Consider the following 24,433-nt stretch of genomic DNA (forward strand, 5'->3'; position numbering starts at 1 on the left):
GCGAGCCACAACTGCTGAGCCCATACACCACAACTACTGAAGCCTACTCGCCTAGAGCCCGAGCTCCACAACAAGAGAAGCCACCGCAACCAGAAGCCCGGGCACCGCAACAATGAGTAGCCCCCGCTCACCGCAACTAGAGAAAGCCCGCGCTCAGCAATGAACACGGAACGTAGCCATAATTTAATAGATAAAATAAAATTTAAAAACTGCCATAGTCCTCATGTAAACCAGAAGACATACATACATATATTCCCATAGATTCTCCTTACATTGTTGCAGTTAAACGGAAATTTCAAAGTCTACTTCCCAGTCAACCTTATTACATTCCTTTTTTAAGCTGAAATTCATTTTTTTTTTCCCCTCCAGCCCATGAATGATATAATACTGTCTGGGAACTACTAAAGAACAGATGCTGAGGCCTTACTCTCAAAGGACCAATTTTGGATCAGAATGGAAGGGAAGGAAAAACACTGGAATTCCCTCTAATTCTGCAGGGGACTTTTGACGTTTAAAAAAAGATTCAATACTACTAAAGAAAGACTATGAATGGCAGTTTAAGGCATCTGCCCCAGTAGTTCCTGGTAAAAACACACACATGTGTGGATCCTTATACTGAATTAAAATATTAATACTTTTGGAACACCTATTAAGTCATACACCAAGGAGGATAAAAAGATAAAGAAGACGAAGTTCTCCTGTAAGTGGTTAGATGTCTAGGAAGGGGGAGGCAGATTCTCCCTCCTTTGTCTTAAATGCTAGAACCGAAATAGAAAAAAAAGAGCTCCTGGTAAATGTAATCGGGAAGCCCCAGTGAAAGAACTGGCCTGAGTTCAAATCTTTATGAATCGGAGGTGTCAATCAGGGGGAAACGGAAGAAGTGACAAGACAAAGGGATACACTACTAAGTGAAGAGAACTGGAAAAAGCAAGGCCTGGGGCCCCTGAAAACTGCGTGGTCGTGAGTTCGTAAAAGGTAAAGGCTACGTGTCCCGGTGGACATCAACACCGTTGGCGTATTTAGCGTTGGAGAAATCGGGGCGGCGGGCTTGGACTCGTCGTTTCAGGAGTCTCCCAGTAGAGGGCGCCATCAGACCGCGAGTGCTCAGCCTGACTCGGCTTCGGAGGCGGTGCATCCTCAGCCCGGGGGCGGGGCTGCCGCGCTCACGTGACCCTTGCTCATGGCGGCGGCTGCAGCGGAGGCGCTGGCGGCGCTTGGCGGCCGGAGCCGGATCCTGTAGTCGGGGTGTGGGCTCGCGTCAGTCCGTCCCTCTTTCGGCCCCCTCGGTTGTCTTCCGGAGTGTGGCTGACAGAGCCGGGATGGCGGAGCGAGGCCTGGAACCCTCGCCGGCTGCGGTGGCGGCGCTGCCGCCCGAAGTGCGGGCGCAGCTGGCGGAGCTGGAGCTGGAGCTCTCGGAGGGTAGGAGACGGGCGGGGGAGCGGGCGCCCGGGCGCCGCTGCGGCTCGCGGCGAGGGGAGACCAGGTCCCCGCCGCGCGCCCTGGTGGCCGTGCGGGCAGAGTGGAGGAGGGTGCCGGAAATCTGGCCCGGGCTCTGAAGGGTCGCTCCCCTTCTCTCTCACCCTGGGAAGTGGGTTTCCGTGTGATTCATTGTGTTCCCTGGGAGGGGGTGAGCAGAGGCTCGGAGGAGAGGTCCTCCCCAGGCCCGGGCTGCTTCTGTGTTCCCTGCCCCCCAAAACCCGAGACAAAGCTGTGTCCTCCCGCTTCAGGCTTCTGCCCGGGCGCCGGGGCACGGTGGGGGCGGGGCGGGGGTGAGGCCGCCAGCAGGGTGGCTGACAGCTTTCTCCTGTTCTCCTCTACCCTTTTCCAGGGGAGGGCCCTAGCCTGTTTCAGCTCCCCTTCTCCGTCTTCAGAAAAAGAGAAAGACAGGGGAAATCCGCCAGCATTTCTTCTTCCTTCTTTAACAATGCGAGATGCCTCCCTAGTGACAGGAGAGAGATAGAAGCGGGGTGGGCCGTAGAGGGTCCTGGGGAGGCCAGAAGAAGTGGCATTAACACAGAGAGGGACACACAGGGCTGCTTCTAGAACACCTTTGTCATAAGGGTTTTTTTTCCTGGTGCCTGTATTCAGGCTGAATTGTCCGCATCTGATCACCTTTTGCAGTCTTTGAAGAGGGAAGGAGAGAGGTGGCTACCGGTTACAGGCAAATCCTGGCCGGCACCGTCTTTCTTTTGTTAATGGATTGTTACAAGGAGGGTTGGATTGGTATTGAGAATTAAAAGAATGGAATAAGTCGAGCCACTATTATTAGAGAAGTCTCTGGACAACAATGAGAGAAACGTTGCTCTGTTGTGGGCATGTGATCAGGCTTCTTGTGCAGTTGTGATCAGTTCTCCACAAAGTTCCTGTTTTTATCACAGGCTGCCTCTGAGACAAAAGCAGCATTTTCTCCAAGCTTGATGTCAGTACTGTGGTGGTGTCCCCAGAGTTGCATATTCTTATTAAGTTCTTTGCCAAAGGCCCTCTTCGCTAGCATTTTTCAAGTGGATTAAAAATTGTTGGTTGGAAAAGAAGAATGTGATAAGTTCCCAGGAGAGTTCTGACTTTTTGTTTACTTATCAAGGCATTCTCTCTCCCACCCCGCAGTCCTTTACAATGAAAAACCAGAAGTAGATTTGAGTGTTATAAAGCCAGTTGGGCATGGAGGGAAATAATTATTTTTAATAACCCTGTTAGGTTTTCCCAGTGTATAGGGAGGTGCTGTTTTCATTTGCACTTAATTATCAGCATATTTTTTTTCAGTTAACCAGTTGGGAAGTTATTCTTTGGCCAGTCCCCAGAATCAGTTGTGGTGGGTGAGTTTGTTTCTGTGAAATGTTTAGGGCATTGCTATCTTGGTTCTGCCTCTCAAAAAACCTCATTCTTCTGGACTAAAGCATTGTCATTCAATCCGTGATGACTTTCATTCAAGTCAGACTTTTAAAAGTTACTTTATAGTATCACATCAGCTATCTTTGATTAGCCAGGAGAGAAGTTTGGCTGGATGTTTGCATCAGAACGAGATTAAAAATAGGAGTTGATTGCTTTTACATGGAGAGGGAAATCCTGGAAGCTCTTTATTCTTGATATATCTGCTTCCAGCTTTTTATCGTTTACTTCTCTGGGTGTTTCTAGAGATGATTCCAAGGAACTATTTCTAGGACTCACACTGATTAGCTCACCTGTGTCTCCTTCAAGAAAGTGTGAAACTCCTGCAAACTGTATTGCCAAGCCTTCAACATTTTTAAGGACAAGTGCATGGTTTGTTTTCTGATGCAGGGTTGTTTTGCTTTGGCGTGTAACTGAGTTTGAATTGGTTTTTTAAAGGTTTATACTACATCATCTTGTATTTCATCTCTTTTAGCGATGGAAAACGGGAAAAAATGTAGTTGAAAAACCTCGGACCTGCAGTGTCAGCATCTTGGCCATCTGTCTGTCTCTCTCGCTTAAAGTACAGAGGATGGTTGACTGGAGGAGTAGGTAGACATTTTTAGGAATTCAAGTGAAGTTGAAACCACCAACAACTCCCAGATCTATAGCATGCTATTTGTGATGTCTGTACCATATTTTGAAGGGACCTTTGTTTGTTTAAAATTTTCTCTACGGTTACTGCTCTGACAAAAGTACTTTTTTCTTCTGGGAAAAAAAAAAGATGCTTTTAACTATGTGTTCATTGTGTGTTGTTGGCTTTGGTGCACTCATTCCTCCATTTTATTCATTTTTTTAGGTTCAGGCTGTAGTTGGTCCTAATTATAGCGATCGTCTGAGCTGTATGCCGTTAAAGAATTTTCTTTGTGCTCGCCTGTATTTTCAGCTGCAGGCTCTGGTCGCAGATGGGCCAGCTCTGCACCGGAACGCAGGTTGTGCCACCCTGGGCTGTTTGCCGCAGAGTGCGTTGCAGAACCCAGTGCTGTGGCTGCTGCTTCATTCAGGCAGGTCACCATGGACTTGGTGCTTAAAGCTGCCTGCTTTTGCACCAAAAAGAACAGCCCAGCACTGTCCAGAGAATCATTTAAAATTGAACGGACACCTAATCATAAGCTTTTCTGTAGACTAATTGAATAGGCAGGAGGTTTCTGCAAATATTCCCATAACTGAAAATTTTTTCATGATTCACATGTATTGTTACATTTATTATGTATTTGGTAATAAGCTCTGTTGTCTGAACTTGAGTCATATGTTTTAGTCAAGTGTATGCACATAAAATAACACTAATGAGGGGAATTTGTTTAAATCTGTCTGATAATTCATTGTGTTTGTGTCATGATCTTATGCATTATGTCGTTTGAGTCTCACTGCAACTTTGTGATTAGGTAGAACAGATGTTATTAACACCTGTTAATAGTTTTTTGTTGTTGTTTTGGTTTAACAGAAGGGAAAACTAAGACTCAGAAAGGTTAAGTATTTTGTCTAAAGTTGCTCACTAGTAAGTGCGTTATCTTAAGCTGACATGTAATTATGGCATCTGTTACCATCAAATGATTTAAATATCTTTACGGTTATTGCACAAGCTATTAACTCTAATTTTTACTCTAAGCAAATGCTACGAAATAGTTGTATGCCACAATTCCAAAGAGTCTTGTTGATTCTCTTTCTGAAATCTCTTTTAAATCTATCTTTCACTTATTTGATTCAGCAGACATTTATTCTCTGCTTACTATGTGCTAGGGATACAGAGGTGAGTATGGTACTGTGTTAGCTTTCAAGGAGCTCTGAGTCCGGTAGGGAAATCACTTAAAAATACCAACAAAACAGTCCATGAGACAAAACAGTCCATGAGGGTTCTGTACAGAAACTGCCTTCTAAGAAAAGAGGAAGCTGTCTGCTTTGTTGTTGTGAAAAAGGAACAGCAGAGAACCTTAAATACAAAACTGGAGGCTGGTAGAGAGGGCTGTGATTTAGCTCGTGAAATTGTCGTAAGTGTGAAGGAAAGAAGGCAGTCTGTGGCAAATTAGAAGGGGTGCAAGTCTTTCAGTGCCTGAAAACAGTCCCAAGATGACAACTGGAAAGGTATTTAAGATAAAATAACGCTTACAGGAAGGGATCCTCCCTTTTCTTGTTTGAACACTTCTCTGACCACAAACACAACAAACCCAGTCACATCCTCCCTTTCTCCTGTCTGTTTCATCACGTATCTCAGGGTCCTCAGAGAGTGGTACAGGTCCACCTTGAAGGTGGAGGGGAAGGAGACAGCTGCTTCCTAGGAGTTGAAGTGAATCCTCTTTAGGAGTTGGGCAGAGGTGGGGGAGTTGAAGAGGAAAAGGGGGAGATGCTGAATTGAGATTGTATTTCACAGTGTTCAAAGTGGGCAATTGGAATTAAGCCACTAGAAGACTGGTAAATCCTTCTTACTTTACTTATAATGGGAAAGTGGGCCACTTCCCCCCAAATATGTAGCATAGTCCTTAATTCATAAGAAACACCTTTATCAGAAAATTATGACAAACAGTTGTCATTCCTAGTGTTAGGAGTATTAAGGAAAGCAGGTTTGGTTTGAAAAACCAAAACTGGGCATTATCTAAGTGATTTATTCTCTGAAAGTTGCATATCTATATTTTTGGTGGGCTATACCCGCCTTATGTTGGAGCTTATCTTTAGGAATTGCTTGTCAGAGCCTGTGACGCATTCCTTTGAAAATCCTCATAGCGGCAAATTTTAATTCTTTGAGGGTAGAGTTTCATTTTATGGGTTACTTGGTGTCAAGTAGAGAAAAGCTGGTTGATGTTCTTCTGGAGTCCAAACTAGCTGTGAATGAAAAAATTAGAGTGATTATAAATGTGTTTTATTTGTAACTGTCAAAAAATTAGAATGATGCTAAACTGGTTTTGAGGGTAGTTCCAGAAGAGTAGTGACAGACAAATTCACTGGAAGAATGATTCACTTTACTGTAAAGGATAGCGCTTGTTTAGACACCCTAGTTCTATGTATTTTGAAAAATTAATCTTGTTGTTTGACAGTCCATAACACTGAGCTGGATTTTTTTTTTTTTATAAATTTATTTATGGCTGCGTTGTGTCTTCCTTGCGGTGCGTGGGCTTCTCATTGCGTGGGCTTCTCATTGCGGTGGCTTGAACTGTTTCAGAATTTGGGCTCTAGGTGCGTGGGCTTCAGTAGTTGTGGCACATGGGCTCAGTAGTTGTGGCTCGCAGGCTCTAGAGCTCAGGCTCAGTAGTTGTGGCTCATGGGCTTAGTTGCTCCGCGGCATGTGGGATCTTCCCGGACCAGGGCATGAACCTATGTCCCCTGCTTTGACAGGTGGATTCTTTACCACTGCTCTACCAGGGAAGCCCCTGGATTTTTGAATGAGAGAAATCTTTAACCCTTCACTCTCAGCCCAGCCCTTGGTGGCTGCTTTCTTTCCTGGCCTTTGTGAGGATTAGCACCTCAGGGTTGAAAGTTCAGATGATTGGCTAAAAACGGCCTTCACATGTATTTGTATTTTAATGATTATAGTTCTTCATGGTTCTCTCTCATGATTAATCAGGAATGGTCTTTGAAACACTCCTTCCTGCTTGTCTGCACCATTTCTCACAGTTCTTTAAGAGTTAGTTGAAGTTCTACCTTTTTTCTAAACCTGCCCCTGAACACTGTGAGCTCTCTTTCTCCAAACCTTATAGCATTTACAGTTTATATCATTTTTGCCAGTCATGGATCTTGTAAATATTTAAATTGTTTTTCATTTCACCTCCATGTAAGCTCCTAAGTCCTTTAAACGACTGCTCAACAATTTTTTTCTTGTATTGTTTTAGGAGTGCAATAAATTTTTGTTCACCTCAGATTTTTTTTTTTTTTTTTTTTTTTTTTTTGCGTTATGTGGGCCTCTCACTGTCGTGGCCTCTCTCGTTGCGGAGCACAGGCTCCGGACATGCTGGCTCAGCGGCCATGGCTTATGGGCCTAGCCGCTCTGCGGCATGTGGGATCTTCCTGGACCAGGGCATGAACCCGTGTCCCCTGCATCAGCAGGTGGACTCTCAACCACTGCGCCACCAGGGAAGCCCACCTCAGATTTTAATTGAAGCAAAGTCTCTGTCTTGGGGATTTGATTTTGGCACAAGGGGTGGGGTTGTATGATCATTTGAGGAGCACGGGTTTTGGCATCTGGTGGGCTTGGGTCCAAGTCCTGGCTGTCACTTAGCCCTGTGACCTTGGATGGACTGCCTAACCTCCCTGGTTTTAGTTCTTCAGTTCTTAAAAAAGGAAGGACAACCTTATTAGAGTTGTAAGGAGGTTTAAAATGAGATCGTAGGAGAACAGCTGAGTGTGGTGTGTGCGTGTAGTAAGTGCTTGGTATGTGTAATCTTTATGGTTTCTGATAGTGAATGGATGCATAGTGACTTGGCTGTTTTTAATATCTTGTGTTACTTAGCGGAATATGATTACATATGAAGTGATGAATGGAATCAATTAGTGTAATTCTTTTTTGCAAGTAATACTTGACTCCTCCATCAGTTGCTCCTGTCGGCACCCTCTACCCTAGTTCAGCACGTGTTGTGTCAGTGCAAGCAGTTGACTAGAACAGCACAGAGTAGCTGGTTTGTTTCACGTAGACATCTGGCATGTGTGCATTTCTAAGCCTGTAGGCTCTGGCAAATGGCTCTGAAATTTAAGCATCGTTTCTTAGACTCAAGCATCTTCACGCTATGTATGAAAAGGCACGTGTGGATGCTCAGCCTTCACATGGTTTTTGACTCTTCCTTTTCCCCCATTTGTCCTTCGTGAACAACTCCTTTTGGCTCCTCGTTCAAAAGTTTTCTTGCATCCATTTTTCCTTTAAGTTGCATTTACCACCAGCCTTGTTCAGTCCTCTATCTTTAGACCTAAGGGTCAGCTCTAGATGGATCTTTTATCTTTTAAAAATACTATTTTTATCTAAAGGCGTTGCTACATCCAAGGCTCTGTCGCTCATTGTCTTTATTTTAGTTTTTATTTTTAAAAATATTTATTTATTTATTTATTTTTGGCTGCGTTGGGTCTTCGTTGCTGTGTGCGGGTTTTCTCTAGTTGTGGTGAGCGGGGGCTACTCTTCGTTGTGGTGCGCGGGCATCTCATTGCGGTGGCTTCTCTTGTTGCGGAGCATGGGCTCTAGGTGCGCAGCTTCAGTAGTTGTGGTGTGCGGGCTCAGTTGTTGTGGCTCGCGGGCTCTAGAGCGCAGGCTCAGTACTTGTGGTGCACGGGCTTAGTTGCTCCGCGGCATGTGGGATCTTCCTGGACCAGGGCTCGAACTCGTGTCCCCTTCATTGGCAGGCAGATTCTTAACCACTGCGCCACCAGTGAAGTCTACTACAACTTTTTTTGGACTATGTCATGGACATTTAAGTAAGACTTTCCGTATATTCGTGTTTATAATGAATAAGTTGCCTTCCCTGGTGGATGCTCTTCTATGAATAAAATATTTTCTGAAAGGCCATTTCTTTGGAATTTTATAGCATCACAGCTGACAGGATCTTTGAATACACGGGTTGGCTTTAGTGGACCTGGAAACTCTAAAGCTGTGTGTAGAATTGTGAGTGTGAGTGCTTATGTGCCTTTTTGGGGAGCAGAGTCTCCAGCTTTCATCAGTTTCTCAAAGAGGACTGTGAAGCGAGAACCAAGTCTGTGTACTACCACTCTTCATTCTTACTAGCCTGTAAGGAACGCCAGACTCCCTCAGCATCCCTCCTCAACACTCACAAACTTACCTATATCAGTTCCCACCCGTATCCTCTTTCCTTCTTTCCTCAGAGGAAGAACTGTCCCCCTCCTGTTCTGCAGTGTGTCCCTGTGACTATGATCTCAGTCCTCATCCCTTCTCCTCTTCTGGGATCTTGGGATCTTACTTTATTGATCCATCTATTCACTTGTAGTCTTTTGTCTTTGTTTTTTCCTCTCATCTTTAGCCTCTCACTTAACACTTGGCTCTTGGCCCCCTCCCTTCAGCCTATAGATACGCTGAAGTTTCTCCCATCTTAAGAAAAGTATCTTCCCGCGATCTTGTATTGGAGCCTATTTGCTTTTGTGTGCTAGCGTTCACTCCCTCTCATAGATCTTAGAAAGTAGAGCCTACATTTCCTTTATTTTGTTTCTTACCTTTGCTCACTCCTTAGTCCGTTGCTTCTGTCTTATCAAGCCTCTGAAAAAAATGTCTCCAAGGCCACCAGTGACTTCTGATTTTAGACTGAAAAGTACCCACATCTTTCTCTGCATCTTTCTCTACAGCATTGGATGCTGTGGACCAATATCTTTATAAACCTCCCTCCTTCCTTAGCTTTTATGGTATAATTTCCTTCCAGCTCCCTACCTATTTCTTCTGCTCTCCCTTGGGCTTCTTTTTCTCTTTCTTCCTCCTGGTGTGGGTGTTCCTGGTATCTGTCATTAGCCTTCATCTCACTTCACAGACACTTGCTGACTGATCTCATCTATGACCAGGGCCTCAGCTGTCAAGGCTGGGAGATGACTCCCTAGTCTGTATCTCTAGCCCTGACTCCTCTCTGCTCCAGACATCCTATTTATTCTCCCCAGACAACTGTAACTTAGTAGGTCCAAAACTGTACTCCTTGTTTCTGCTCCGCAAATACTTGGGGGTCATCCTTAACTTCTGATGGGTCACTAAGTTCTGTTGATTCTGCTTCTTCCCCTCCATTCCCATTGTTTCAGCCTTTGTTTAAGCTCTTACCATCTTTTGCTGAGACCATTACAGTAGTCTCCTAACTCGTCTGCCTGCCTTCAGTCTCTTCTCTCTTCAGTTCATCCTTCTCTATTCTGTGATGGAATGATCATTCTGAAACACAGATCTAATTGTGTCCTTTTCCCTGTTGAAAAATTTTCACTGGCTTCCCCAATCCACAGGATAAATTCCAGGCATCCTTTGTGTAACAAGACCTGCCTGCCTGCCTTTTTAGCCCCGCTTCCTGCGCCTTCCATGTTTTTGCTGTCTTCTCTAGCCGTGCCAAATGACTTGTATTTCCCTGAATGCATGGTGCTTTTTCACTTCCATTCCTTTGTACACGTTGCCCTTCTCTGAGAAATGCCCACTCGGGCATGTTCTTCCCCTTTTTCTGTCTCTTTAACTTCTGTTCCACTCAATTTCCTGTAAGAAGCCAGCCTTTCCTAAGCTCTCTTAAGAAGTTAAGATCTCTGTATAAGTAGCCATCAATTATTGAGTGCTTATTATGTAACATGCCCTGTGCTTAGCACTTTATATATCCTGCCTGACCAGTAAGTAGGTGCTGAATAAATTGCTGCTGTTGTTATGGTGATGAGGGAACTGAGCTAGCAAAAAGCAACTGAACCTTGAGTGGAACAAAGGGTGTGCCAGCTCCTGCCCTCACACAGACCTGATCTTTCCCTTTTTCCCTACCAGGAACAGTAACGTTCTGAAGTGAATGGCAAAGGGGAGAGAACACACTTGAATCATTTAGAACTGTTTCTGCTGCTTACTGTATGATCTTGGACAAGTCTTTGAAGTGTGCTTCTAATCCTAACAACTCCTAAAGATAGGTGTGTCATTTCCATTCTGTAGAGACTTGTTAAGGAACGTGAAGCCTGAAAGTAAAGTATGCTGGGGTTGGAACCCACCTCAACTTGGCTCCAAACCCCACGGTGTTACCACACTGCCTCCATCTCCCTGAATCACGTTTCAAGTAATTTCAGCAAAATTCTTTTCCATCTTAACTATTGGGCCCCGCTTTTCTTAGGATACGGCTTCTGTCTTTGGAGTTTGGGAGGTAGGGCTCCCCAGAGAGAAAAGAATGGGAATGTTCTATCCCAAGAGAAATGGATAGCAGTTGGAGTGAGGTTGGTTATTTTTGACCTTGCTTTGCCAGAACCAGCACTCCAACATATATTTGGAGGATTTCATTTATATCAGCTTGACTTATGGAAGGGTGTGACTTCTTTTTTTCTAAAAAGAGCAAAAGATATTGGGTAAAATCCTTTAAGACTGCGTATCTGTAAAGTAAGAGATAATTTTATGTACTTCTATTTTGATGTGAAATTGATTTTTCTTCCTTGAATTGAGATGGGGTTGATGAGAAGCTGAAAGGGGAAAATCCAGAAGGAGAATATCTTGGATGCCACACAGGATAGCCCTAAATGAAAATGCACAGGTCTGGCATCTTTGAAAGGTCCTTGCTGTGCCCTGGACTTGAGCTTCTGGGCTACAGATAGAGTATTGTTACATTCTGGTTCAGAAAGAGTTTTTTGTTTGCTTTGTTTTTTCCTTAGGATATTTAATGTTTAATTTAAAAATTAATGTTTAAATTAATGTAGATATTTCTGTAAATGACATTTACTTTAGTTGATTTTTCTGGAGTTATTTTTTGTCAAAGAAGAGTGCTCTCATATCTCCTTTTTTTTTTCCAGAGGACTCTTGCTTTTAGGGGTAAACTAAAGCAGCTGTAGGATTTTTTTCTTTCTTTTTAAGGACCTTGTTTCAAGGTTATGTTTGGGTTATGTTTCAATTTATTCATAAACTGGAACCTTCTGGGTTTTAATTCAGGTCAGGCATGAATGCATTACAGTGCTGGCCAGTCTTGTCACTGAATCTCCTTTTTTTTTTTTTTTTTTTTTTTTTTTTGCGGTACGCGGGCCTCTCACTGTTGTGGCCTCTCCCGTTGCGGAGCACAGGTTCCGGACGCGCAGGCTCAGCAGCCATGGCTCACGGGCCCAGCCGCTCCGCAGCATGTGGGATCTTCCTGGACCGGGGCACGAACCCGCATCCTCTGCATCGGCAGGCGGACTCTTAACCACTGCGCCACCAGGGAAGCCCTGAATCTCCTTTTTAAAAATGAACCCAGGGGCTTCCCTGGTGGCGCAGTGGTTGAGAATCAGCCTGCCAATGCAGGGGACACAGGTTCGAGCCCTGGTCCGGGAAGATCCCACGTGCCGTGGAGCAACTAAGCCCGTGAGCCACAACTACTGAGCCCACGTGCCACAACTACTGAAGCCCGTGCGCCTAGAGCCCATGCTCTGCAACAAGAGGAGCGACCGCAATGAGAAGCCCTCGCCCACAACGAAGAGTAACTCCTGCTTGGCACAACCAGAGAAAAGCCCACGTGCAGCAGCGAAGACCCAACACAGCCAAAAATATAAAAAATAAAAAATGAAAATGAACCCAGTAGGAATTGTGAGGAGAAGTTTCTGATAGTTTCTTGCATAGTAAATCTGTGACTGAGGCAAGCAGGCTGTCTTAATTTTTTTTTTTTAATCAAGGTATAATTGACATACAACGTTATATTAGTTTCCAGAGTATGACATAATGATTTGATATTTCTATATGTTGGGAAATGATCACCTCAGTAAATCTCATTAACATCTGTCATCATACATAGTTACAATTTTTTCCTGTCTTAAAATTGTAAAGAGTTGTCATTCTTTTTTTGGCTGCGCTGCATGGCATGCGGGATCTTAGTTCCCTGACCGGGGGTTGAACCTGTGCCCCCTGCAGTGGAAATGCAGAGTTTTAACCACTGGACCGCTAGGGAAGTCCCAAGAGTTGTTATTCTTACTTTATTGGACTTCCCTTCTGGTTTGGAGAAACTTTCATTTTTAAATTGAATGTGTAGCAAAAGCATTTGTGAGTTTTCCTCCCATGGTTCTTTGCTTATCATTTTCTTCAAGGAGACCAAGGGAAGTCCTAGAAGAGAACTTCCTGTTAAAAGAAAAGACAACGTCCTCATTTGTTGGTTCTCTGAGCTCTAATCTCTAATGTTACTCCTATATTATAGTTATTTTTCAAATGACCTTAAAGCTATTATATGATCATTTGCATAAATATTCTCATCTCCCTTTGTAAGCTGCTTGAGGACAGCACACAGCATCCTTCAGCATAAGTGCTTTTCAGTAATTATTCAGCCAGTGAATGAATCTAGACTCTTGTCATCAGCCTCCTTATCTATTCTTATTTCCTTAGTAGTATCTGACAGACTCTTCTATTACAGTCAGACTGGTTTCCTCACTCTTTTTCCTGACTGGCTCATTCTCATCTCTATGCCTTTGCAGCGACTATTTTCTTTGTCAGGACTACCTTTTCTCGTAGTAAAATTTACCTGTGGTTTCACGGCCTGGTTGATGTCCTTTCATCATGAAACCAACTGACTACTTTAGTCCTTATTAATCTCTTCTATTTTTAAGCTCTTGTTGTATTCAGTGACAGTTTAACACTTAACTGACAGCTGTTTATTTGTTTTGTTTATGTTGTTTTTGCCTCCTCAGTTAGACTTTAGAGTTTGTGAGTGTAATGACAAGGTCTTCTACCTTTGGGAACTTGTAAGGTGCTAAACATCAATGTATCAGTAAAGGTGTATTGAGCACATTTATTTTCAAGATCTACTGAGAGGGTGAGAGATACGTAGAAGGCAGATACCCTGCTCTCAAGGAGCTTTCAGTCTGGTAACTTCTCAACAAATAGCTGTTTGGGCTTTAAAAATATTAATTTAAAGTAATTGTCTTTTGAGTGAGCACGTAGAAACTATTTTATACTTGAGTGATAAGATAGCATTTAAACAACGCCATTTGAAATGATTCTGGGAAAGTGGCAGTTTGAGCACATCTCTGCTGCCCTCTTTTTTTAAAACTCAGTTCAAGTAAAAGAACAATTTCAAAGCTTAGAACAAAAATACTAAGAGTTGGAATGGGAACTCATGAAAGTCGAAGGACTTGGAGGATAGATCCAGGAAACCAAAAATGCAGATAACAAGAATTTTAGAAGGAGGAATAAGTAATAGAAGAAAAATTCCCTGAGCCAAAAAAAGATTGCAGATTGAAAAAGACTGAAGATTGAATGAGTTCACTGTGTTCCAGGCAAGATCGATGAGAAAAGGCACAAACCTAGGCATATTCTGATAAAATTCTTGAATTCAATGGTAAAGACAAAAAAAACCCTACAAGTAAGTTCCTAGATAGAAAGATAAAGATTCAGAAGAAAAGAAAAGGTGAGAAACATTCAAAAGAAGATAAAGCTACAAAAGAAAAAGTTAAAACTACCACAAAACAGACTGTTCTCATTTGCATCACTATAGTGTTAGTGTAAGAAGCAGACTATTTAGAGAAAAGGTCCACTCCAAAAATCTTATAGACAGTCTAGATACTATTCACCTTTCAGGGAAAAGAAAGCTCTGTGTGGGTGTGCAAGGATTCACATTATATCACCCATAGACTCTAATCTGGACAGTATACTCTAATCAAACAAATAATATTTCCTCTCCTCCTTCCAAAGTAGGAAGAGGAGAGGAAACAGTGATAGACAATGGACTTTGAAATATATATATATCATATATTATTGTTACTCTATGTTACATATAATATATATATCAATATAATTACATATATTGAGAGTGATAAGGAATGTATAATATAAATGCTAAGTAAGGATCTTTGAAATTGAAGACACATATTGAAAGAGAAAACCTTGCTGTCTGAAGGAAATATTCTAAATGATTCCAGCAAAACTTGGACATCGCAGGACAGGGTAGTGTGTGGTGAGTGGGAACTAAAAGCATTCTTTGGTATCATTGAGATGTTGGCAGGGGAAGTATGGCAATGAACTGCCTTTGTGAGGAGAAGAATACTTCATTTATAATAGTGCTAAAAAAATTGTAAAATACTTAAGGGAAAGTATCACAAGAAAGGCACAGGCTCTGTGTGAAGAAAATTGTAAAAGATTAAGGATGATCTGAAAAAAATGGAAATATATACCATGTTCCTGGATGGGAAAACTAAATAGATGTAAATTTAATGGAAATTAATTACAACTCCAGTGGAGAATTCTTTTGGGGGTGGGGAAATAGGTAAAACAATCTGTGTTCAGATAGAAGAATAAATGTTTTAGAATAGCCAAGAATATTTAGGCACAGAATAGTGAGGTGGTCCTTGCTTTACCATGTATTGAAACAGATTCTAAAATGATCATACTCAAAGCAGTGTGGTATCAGCATGTGAATAAGGATGAGCAAACAATAAAGTATCCCAATCCTTGTATATGTAAGAAACATAATTATAAAAACATGAAGGTTTTGCAAGCTTAGACTAGCTTTCTTTCCAATTGTCTCAAATTAACAAAAGATCTTAAAATAAGTTGGCCAGGGCTCCATAGGACATCAGAAATACTGATATTGTATTTATCCTTGATACTCTATTTATCCTGCCAAGAGGAGCACACTGGAACCATTCCTCCTGCAGTGTCTTTCCAGTGCCTCTACAAACAAAGCTTAATATTGTGGCATCTGGCAAAGGAAAAATATTTAAAGGGTTCATCTTAATTTTCACAGAGCAGGCAATGAAGGGGTGATCTGGAGCTGAGAAGCAATAAATTGATAACTGGCACATTCTTGACTCCTCTCTTTTCTTCAATCCAACGGCCCATATCTAGTCCATCAGTAAGTCTTTTTGGTGCTACCTTGAGAAATACCCTCGCATCTGCTTCTCCATCATTGATCACTGCCGATCATCACCTTGCCTCTGTTACCTCATCTGTAGCTTCATAGTGCCTTATCTCGTGTCCCTGCTTTTTTCTCTCTAACCTATTTTCCAAACCTAATTTGTAAAATACAAATTAGATCATGTCGCTTCCCTGCCATTGAATTTCCTTCAGTGGACTTCTGTCTTTTAAATAAAATTCCAGGGACTTCACTGGTGGCACAGTGGCTAAGAATCCACCTGCCAATTCAGGGGACACGGGTTTGATCCCTGGTCCAGGAAGATCCCACATGCCGCGGAGCAACTAACCCTGCGAGCCACAACTACTGAGCCCGCACACCACAACTACTGAGTCTGTGCTCTAGAGCCCACGAGCCGCAACTACTGAGCCCACGCGCTGCAACAGCTGAAGCCCGCGCGCCTAGAGCCCGTGCTCTGCAACAAGAGAAGCCACCACAATGAGAAGCCCATGCACCGCAACAAAGAGTAGCCTCCACTTGCTGCAACTAGAGAAAGCGTGCGCGCAGCAAGGAAGACCCAATGGAGCCAAAAATAAATAAAATTAAAATTAAAAAAAAAACTAAAGTGTAATTCCAGCTCCTGTTCCATGGTCTACAAGGCCAGCACTCCTGTTCCCCCATCGACTTTGCTTCAGCCACACTGGCTGACTCTTCTTTCCCTCCTTTCTCGTTTCCTCCCTCTCTCCTTTTCTTTTTTCCCTCTCATTCTTTTCCTCTCTTCCTTCTTTCTCTCCCTCCCTCCGTTTCTCTTTTCTTTTCCTTTTTATTTATTTAGCTACTATTTACTGAGTGCCTACTTTATGCCACATAGGTACAGGCAATACGGCAGTGATTAAAATAACAAAACTCCCTGCCCTTAAGGGGCTTACATTCTGTAGGAATAGACAGAAATTAATAAGTAATTTAGATTGCCTGTCAGATGGTAAAAATTTCAGTGGAGAAAAATCATGAAGAGCAATAGAGAATACTGGGGCCGGTCAGTGAATACAATTTAAAGTAGGGAGTCAGGGATGACTTCATCATAAGATGGCACTCGAACAGAAACCTGAGGATGGTGAGGCTTTTTCTCTCCTTTGAACAAACCATGCTTGTTCCTGCCTCCAGACCTTGTTCCTTGCTTTTCTTCTGCTGAGAATGCTCTGCTCCAAGTGCTGTGCTTGGCTGGCAACTTTGCCTCCTTTCTGTCTCAGCTCAAAAGTGACCTTCTCAGAGATGCCTTCCCTGACTGCTGAGTTTAAATGAGCAGCTCCTCCCCACTTTCCCCATCTCATCTTTTTATTTATTTATTTTGAAGTCAAAGTGATTATTTATTTATTTATTTATTTTTGGCTGTGTTGGGTCTTCGTTGCTCTGCGCTGCCTTTCTCTAGTTATGGTGCGCGAGGTTACTCTTCGTTATGGTGCGTGGGCTTCTCATTGTGGTGGCTTCTCTTGTGGAGCACAGGCTCTAGGTGTGAGGGCTTCAGTATTTGTGGCCAGTGGGCTTCAGTAGTTGTGGCTTGCGGGCTCTAGAGTGCAGACTCAGTAGTTGTGGCACACAGGCTTAGTTGCTCCGTGGCATGTCGGATCTTCCCGGGCCAGGGCTTGAACCCATGTCCCCTGCATTGGCAGGCAGATTCTCAACCGCTGCACCACCAGGGAAGCCCTCATCTTTTTTTTTTTTTTTCTGTTTAAAATTTTCTATTTAATACCACCATTTGAAATGATCTTGTTTGTGTATTTATTATCTGATCCCAGTAAAATGTTAGTTCTGTGAGAGGCCTTGCTGCCTTGCTCCCTGCTGGATGCCAGGACGTAGAATAGAAGACACTCAGTAGACACTTGTTCGCGAATAGATGGACTTTGCAGGGAGAAGATTCCAACAGGATTCCTTAGATGGTGATAGCTTTACAGAGTAAAGAAATGTCGGCTCTGTCCCAGGGCCTCTGCTGGGAAGGGACAGGGACCCCTGTGGAAGCTGGCCAGGGCTGGAACTCAGGGGCCCATGATGTTTCCTGGCATTCGGTTAGTTTCTCATGTTTGTTTTTCCTTTGTTTCCTTCACCTATTTATCTGCACGCTCTGATTTTCCATGTGACTTTTACAGTTGGGTGGTGTGTGACAACTTTCCATTTTATCAACGGACCTGGCTCTTTGGCCCATACATTTCAGTTCAGCTGATATTTATTATGCAGAAGTGTATAGAAGATGCAGTGCCAAGCCTGGTAGAGCGCTTGCATGAGAGCCAGAGCTGGAGCCAGGCCGCTGAGGACCTCTGCTCCCTGCATGGAGGGACGTCCACTTCTGTGTTGACTTGTACTTGCCTGTGTGTCGATTCCCTTTTCCTCTACCTTGACCAACTGTATTACTCACAGGATCTGATCTGAGGTGTAAGCTCATTGGGTCAGTTTTTCTGTAGAATAGATAGTGTAAGCAACCTCGTTTTGGTTTAACTGGTCAGTCCTGGTTGGGAAAAACTAAATATTTCCCATGTTTGGTTTTTCAACATCTTTTCTTGGCCACATTACATCTTTTCCAAAATGTTGGAAAACCAGGGAAGTGAAATATTTAGCCATATGGTGAGTATTTGGTTTGTTGAACTGTCACACCTTTGGACAGTTTATCGTCGTTTATGCAAATTGTGTGGCCAGCTAGACTTCTGAGGGCATTCATAGGCCGCCCATAATATGTCTGCCTGTATGCATACAACACTTTTATTTTAGGTCCCAGTGTTTTCTCTCAGGTGCCTCTTTGAGTACCTGTGTCCAAGATGTTGTTCAGACACTAAATTTATTGTAATTTTACACATAGCATAAATATAATAAAAATCTCAAATATTCCATTTATTTTTCTGTCATCAACTTGAAGTTTATCTTTGTGGCTGAGAAATAGAACTTGTGAAACATCTTAATAATTAATATTATCCTATTTCAGCAAGGGTTGAAAGAAATATGATTTAGATGATTATCATGTTGAAAACAAGACTAAAGTATTATATGTTTATCAACCAGAGATCACCATTGACAGAAGTAGTAAATTGCTCAGAATTCTGAATTTGATTTGATTATCTTCTAACTTTTCCTTGCAATTGTAGAAAAAAGAGTTTTTCGTTAGAGGTAGGGATTCTTTCCTGCCTTCCCCTCCACCCCCCCGGCCCAGTCAGATTTTTTTTTTTTTGCGGTACGCGGGCCTCTCACTGTTGCGGCCTCTCCCGTTGTGGAGCACAGGCTCCGGACACGCAGGCTCAGCGGCCATGGCTCACGGGCCCAGCCGCTCCGCGGCATGTGGGATCCTCCCGGACCGGGGCACGAACCCGCGTCCCCTGCATCGGCAGGCGGACTCTCAACCACTGCGCCACCAGGGAAGCCCCCTAGTCAGTTTTAGTTGTCTGTTTCCATATCTATAAAATGTGGTTAAGAATGCTATCAACCTTATAGGGTTGATGTGAGAATTAAGTTAGTTAATACATAAAAATACAGTGATTAGAACAGTGCCCAGCCAGGAAGTCCCTGACAGTAGTTTTTTGCAGAGATAGGATATTGCAAACAGTATGTTTATTGCATAACAAATGCCATAAGGAAGGCATGTACAAATACTGAGGGTGCTCAGGCAAAGGGCGTTCATGTACCTATGTTGTTTCTGGGGAGGAGTATCGCTCAGGCTCAGAGTCATCAGTTGAATAGGAGTTTGGTGGGAGGACAGACCAGGGAGGAGGATAGTTTAGGTTTGGAGAAAGACATGGGTTTGTGAATCACTGGAGTATGTTGGAGGAATTACGATGATTTAGTAGTCATTGCTAGAGCATAAAGAGTAAGCTCAGTAGGTCCAATAAGCCTGGACAGGTGGGTAGGTCTTAGAATCTTAAATTTTATCTCGTAGGTTCTTGCTTCTCAGTAGGAAATGTGCCAGGGTACTCAAAACTGTAGGATAAACATGGTACAAGAATCTTCTTGGGGTATCCATTTAATTGAATTTTGGGGAAATTATTGCTACATTAAAACATGAATATATTATAATACAGGATTTAAAATCCAAGATAAAATATAATTTTAACTTTTTAAATAAAAAAATAATACATTTTGCCTTAGTTGCTGGCTTTTTCAGGCTGTGCCTCTTCTAGACCCTCCATTCCCCCCCCCATCACTTTCTTCAGGTGAAAGTTTAAAAAGCACCCATGTAGGTCATGGGGAATCATTGAGGAATTGTAAGCAGGAGTGGATGACATCTGTATTTGGTGGAGATCAGCGTAGAGGAGGATGGTTTCAGGCTCCTGTGTCACACAGTCAAGGGTCACCATTCACATAGAATCCAATGCGAAATACCTTAAGTAGATAAGAACAGGGCAAGAGGGCAAGACAGGACAGGGAGAGTTGTAAGGTGGCTACTGAAATGAGCTGGTGGCCTCTGCAGTGGGATTGGGGAAGTGGGAATGAAAAAAGGTGTTTAAGGAGAGAGAATCGATGAGACTCGTGTAGAAGAGGAGAGCGTGTGATGTGTTGGAAGAACCTAAGTTGACGCCTAAGAAACTTAAATTTCTGGCTTAGCATCTTGAGGGAAGGAGGGCACCATTTTCTAGTACAGGGAATAGCAGAAGAACAGTTTGGAGTACGGGAGGAGATAAATTCAGTGTTCCTGAATTGGAGGGGTCTTTGGGCCATGCAGGTGAAGGTGTGTAGCGGGCAGTTGGCTATGTGTGTGTGGAGCTCTTTAGAAAGGCCTGTCCTGATGACACACCTTCAGTTCTCCCGAGTGGCCATCACTGGCAGTGAGGCCCACGGGCATGACTGAGGTGGTCTGAGGGGAGCACAGCAAGTGAGGAGAGGCTAAACAGAGAGCTCTGGAAGTGCTGCCATTTAAGGGGGGAGGCTGAAGGAAAGGAACCTGAGAAACTGTCAGAGGTATGTGTGGCCAAAGAGGGAGGAGAAGAGCAAAGCAGCAGGGAATTTCAAGAAGTGCCTGTCGCTGCAAGAGAGTTTAAGAGTAGACTGGAAATGCCGTCCAGATTTACCCGTGGAGGAGGCCACTGCTGGTGACCTTTGCCTGAGCTGTTTCAGTGGTGCTGGGGGTGGGGACTGCAAACCTGTCCAGAGAGGGTGAGGCATCCAAGGCGGGAGAGGAAGTAGAGGCAGGCTGCCCGCGCTGCTCTTGCGAGCCTGGCTCTGTGAAGTGGAGGAGAGAACAGTAGCTAGGATGCTTATACATTCACCTCCTCTTTCTCTCCCACTGGAAAGTAAGTTGCACGAGGGCAGGAACTTCATTTTATTTACTGCTATATCTCCAGGGTAGAAGAGAGCTCCTGGCACCTAGTAGGTGCTCAATAAATATTTGGTGGCTGAATTAATGAGTTATGTTAAGATGGGAGAGACTTGAGCATGTTCATTTGTAGGGTGGAAGGGTAAGAGGTCTTGGAGAGGAAGGTTTGAAGGTCTAGAGGAGAAAGGATGTGATGGAACATGGTCTCCATGAGTCAGGAAAGTTTGAGATTCCAAGCCCCTCTGGAGTGACTATCCAGGATACCAGGAGTGGCTCCTTTTCTGCTGAAACTGAAGGAAAGGAGGAACGGATGGGAGCAGAGGTAGATGTTTACAGGTGGTGGAGGAGGAAGTTGAGGGAGTTCTCTCCTGATGGTCTTATGAGTATTCTCTGAGTTAAAAATAAATTAAGAATGAGTATCATGTGTGTATCCTTGGAAAACATTTTGTGAAGACATACAAAAAAGCCACCCCTATTTAAGCAGCTATGCTTATGGGGAGAGTCACAGACAGGTAATTGTAGGCACACACAAGGTTGTGGTCGGTGATATAAAGGGTAGATGAGGTAAGGATGCATCCAGGGGATGAGTAAGAAGGTGACACAAGAGGTCTCAAGTTTCAGACGGGAATGCAGGGAGTGGCTGGGAGCTGGGAGGAGGGATCCACACACACTGTGCACGCCATTTCACCCTGCCCCAGGAACCTTCTGTCAGTAGGAGACTGTCCTTGGATCATGGGGAAGTGGGAGGAGAGGCAGTGCATGGAGCTTGGTCTTTCCTCTTTGAGATAAAATGAACTGAAACCTGAGGCTTGAGGGAAGTAGAGTCACTCATTGTTAGTAACTCTTCTGGTTCTAACCAGGCTGGTTTTCCAGTGATTTATTTCTGATTCATTTGATAGGAAACTGCTTTCCCAACTTTTGTCAAACCAGTTATCTGAAATGATTTGTCTGTTTAGAAGCACAGGTAGTAGTGAGAAAGGATATGAGAGTGTCGCAGTGAGTCATGAAGAACAAGACATGACCATATTTATTTACTACATCAGGCTTTAGCTAGAATTAATTTAAAGAATATTGAAGTGTCCATTTTATTTTAATTAGCAATTGTTTAGTAATAAAGTTTCACTTGTTCAGAATTCTCTATTTTCAGTCTATTCGAGTTCAAGACTACTTACTTCTCAGAAACTTTCTGAAAGGGAAACTAGAGTAGTAAGGATGGGTCTTTTAGTCTTCTAGACTTTCATTGAAATTAAATAACCCAGTGAAGCAAATTTTGTTTTTGTCTTTTGCTATTAACCTTAATGGCCATTACTGCAAATCAGTCTCTGATAGCTAAGCAGCATGAGGCAAGTTAGAGTTGAACTTGAGTCCTGGCTACTTCTGTTCTTGGATTTCTCACATGTTAAAACACGTTCCCTATAAAATGAGCAGAGGATCTTTCAGAAAGGGATCTGATTCTAAGAGTTAAAGGGGTTTTGCTTAGAACAAATTGCAAATTCTAATCACTTATTTAACTGCCCTATCAGGGAAGGCAGGTTTATGGTGTAAAAAGCACCTGTCAATTTTTGGAGATGGAGAGCAGTACCTTTTTTTCTCTTGACAGGAGGTGAAATCAGCGGTTGACTAAGACATGCTAATTGGAACTTGGTATCGTCTCAGTTGGCTCAGTACTTAGAATTCATTTTCTCTAAGCCAGTGGTCCCCAATCTTTCTGGCACCAGGGACTGCTTTCGTGGAAGACAATTTTTCCACAGATGGGGTGGGGGGAGGGTTCAGGTGGAATGGGGGCGATGGGGAGCAGCAGAGGAAGCTTCGCTCGCTCGCCCGCCCCTCACCTCCTGCTTGCGTCCCGGTTCCTAACAGGCCGTGGACCGGAACCAGTCAGCAGCCCGGGGGTTGGGGACCCTTGCTGCAAGCCATCCCAGTTCTGATGGGGAATGGGGGGAAACCCTATGTGCCTCCACCTCATTCCCCCCAATTCTAAGTTTTTTAGCCATTAGTTGAATAGTTAGAACTCCAGTTAGGCCTTTATTTGGGGGAAGAAGAATGACTTTATCAGCATTTGGGGGAGAACCTAGGGGACAAGAGAGTCTTCAGGTCAATTTGGCATCAACAAGCTGAGGACCCGTTTCTCATTTTTACAGAGAACTAAGTTATAGCCAGATCCCTATTTTCCTGGAATTTATGGTGTGTGTGTGTGTGTGTGTCTAAGAGAACATGTTGAAGACTTTTGAAAGAGACCTGACGTCTGGACCCTCTTTACAGATTGTCATTTTTGTTGCCTTTTACGGGAATCAACTGGGAAAGCATTCTGAGATGAGGCATGTCAGAGGCAGTGAGTGAGGTAACAGGGAAAAGGTCACTGGGTTCTGGTCCCATATCTGCTATTTCTTTGTGACCTCAGGCAAATCATTTAACCTTTCCTGGCCGCTGGGAGATGAAGTGGCTAGATGAGGGAATCTAGTTCTTTCCAGCTCTTAATTCCTGAGGTGACCTGTGAGTATGGTTTAGGAAAATGTATGAAGAAAAAAATCATATATATATATATATATATATATATATATATATTTTTTTTTTTTTCCCTTGGCCGTGACATACCGCGCAGCACGTGGGATCTTAGTTGCCCGACCAGGGATTAAACCTGGATCCCCCCTGCAGTGGAAGCAGAGCCCTAACCACTGGACCGCCAGGGAATTCCTGAGGAAATCCTGTTGATATCTTAAATTCATTAAGACAGTTATCATTTAAAGGAAATCCATGTATAATGAGAATCATCAGTTGCCTAATTTATATTCATTCAGTCAAAACTTATATATTGAATTTTCCTAAAGTGAGCTATACATTTAATTATTCAGGATGTGTGCTGTTATTATTTTGGTCTAGTGAGGCTTAGGGGATGGAACTTTCATTCTGACTCTTACAAGTTACAGCTTATCAAATTCCCCTCCTAATGCATCTCCTCTTCCCTTTGTCCCTCTATGCCTCCCCAACCTCAGCATCCTGCGTGTTTATCTTTGGTAATGCCTGTGTTCCCTTACATTTCTTTCCTTTTTTTTTTTTTAAGATTTATTTATTATTTATTTATTTATTTTTGGCTGGTATGGGTTGTGGCATGAGGGATCTTCGTTGAGGCATGGGGGATCTTTTGTTGCAGCGCGTGGGCTCTTAGTTGTGCTGCATGAGCTTCTCTAGTTGTGTGTGGGTTTTCTATCTCTAGTTGTGGCGCATAGGCTCCAGGGCGCATGGGCTCTGTAGTTTGCAGCACGCGGGCTCTCTAGTTGAGGTGCACGAGCTCAGTAGTTGTGGTGCACGGGCTTAGTCGCCCCACGGCATGTGGGATCTTAGTTCCCCGACCAGGGATAGAACCTGGATTGAACCCATGTCCCCTGCATTGTAAGGTGGATTCTTAACCACTGCACCACCAGGGAAGTCCCCCCTTACATTTCTGTTTATCCTTCCCAGAGGCTGGAAATCATGTCTTATTTGTCTTTACTTTCCTTATTGTAAAACATTGAGGGGAAGAAAGGTAATATGTGAGGAAATAGGTAACAGCAGAGTCAAAGATGGCCCAGATTTTAATTTGGGGTAATGGGAGAATGTTTACGTTATACGTAGAAATACCTGAGGTGCTGGTTTGGGGAGAAGATGATGAATATAATTTTGGACATGATGGAATCTGTGGCACTGGCAGGACATTCAGGTAGACTGTTCAATAGGCAGTTAGAAATGGTGACATATCCTGGAGCGGTTGGAGGATTTGAGCATCATCTTCTGAGGTTCATCAGGGTGAGTCAGA

At 43.4% G+C, this 24,433-nt stretch overlaps 1 protein-coding gene across 1 annotated transcript in view; it reads left to right on the forward strand.

Moving 5' to 3' along the window:
- The first annotated feature begins 1,227 nt into the window (after positions 1 to 1,227).
- Positions 1,228 to 24,433, forward strand: part of DIP2B (disco interacting protein 2 homolog B) — a 236,959-nt gene continuing 213,753 nt past the window's right edge. The window contains exon 1 of the mRNA XM_082664954.1: positions 1,228 to 1,419. Coding sequence (XP_082521080.1) covers positions 1,320 to 1,419 — 100 coding nt within the window. The 5' untranslated portion in view covers positions 1,228 to 1,319. The remainder of the gene's footprint in view (positions 1,420 to 24,433) is intronic.

Source organism: Grampus griseus (genome assembly GCF_964374135.1).
Source record: "Grampus griseus genome assembly, chromosome: 11".
Lineage (NCBI taxonomy): Eukaryota > Metazoa > Chordata > Mammalia > Artiodactyla > Delphinidae > Grampus > Grampus griseus.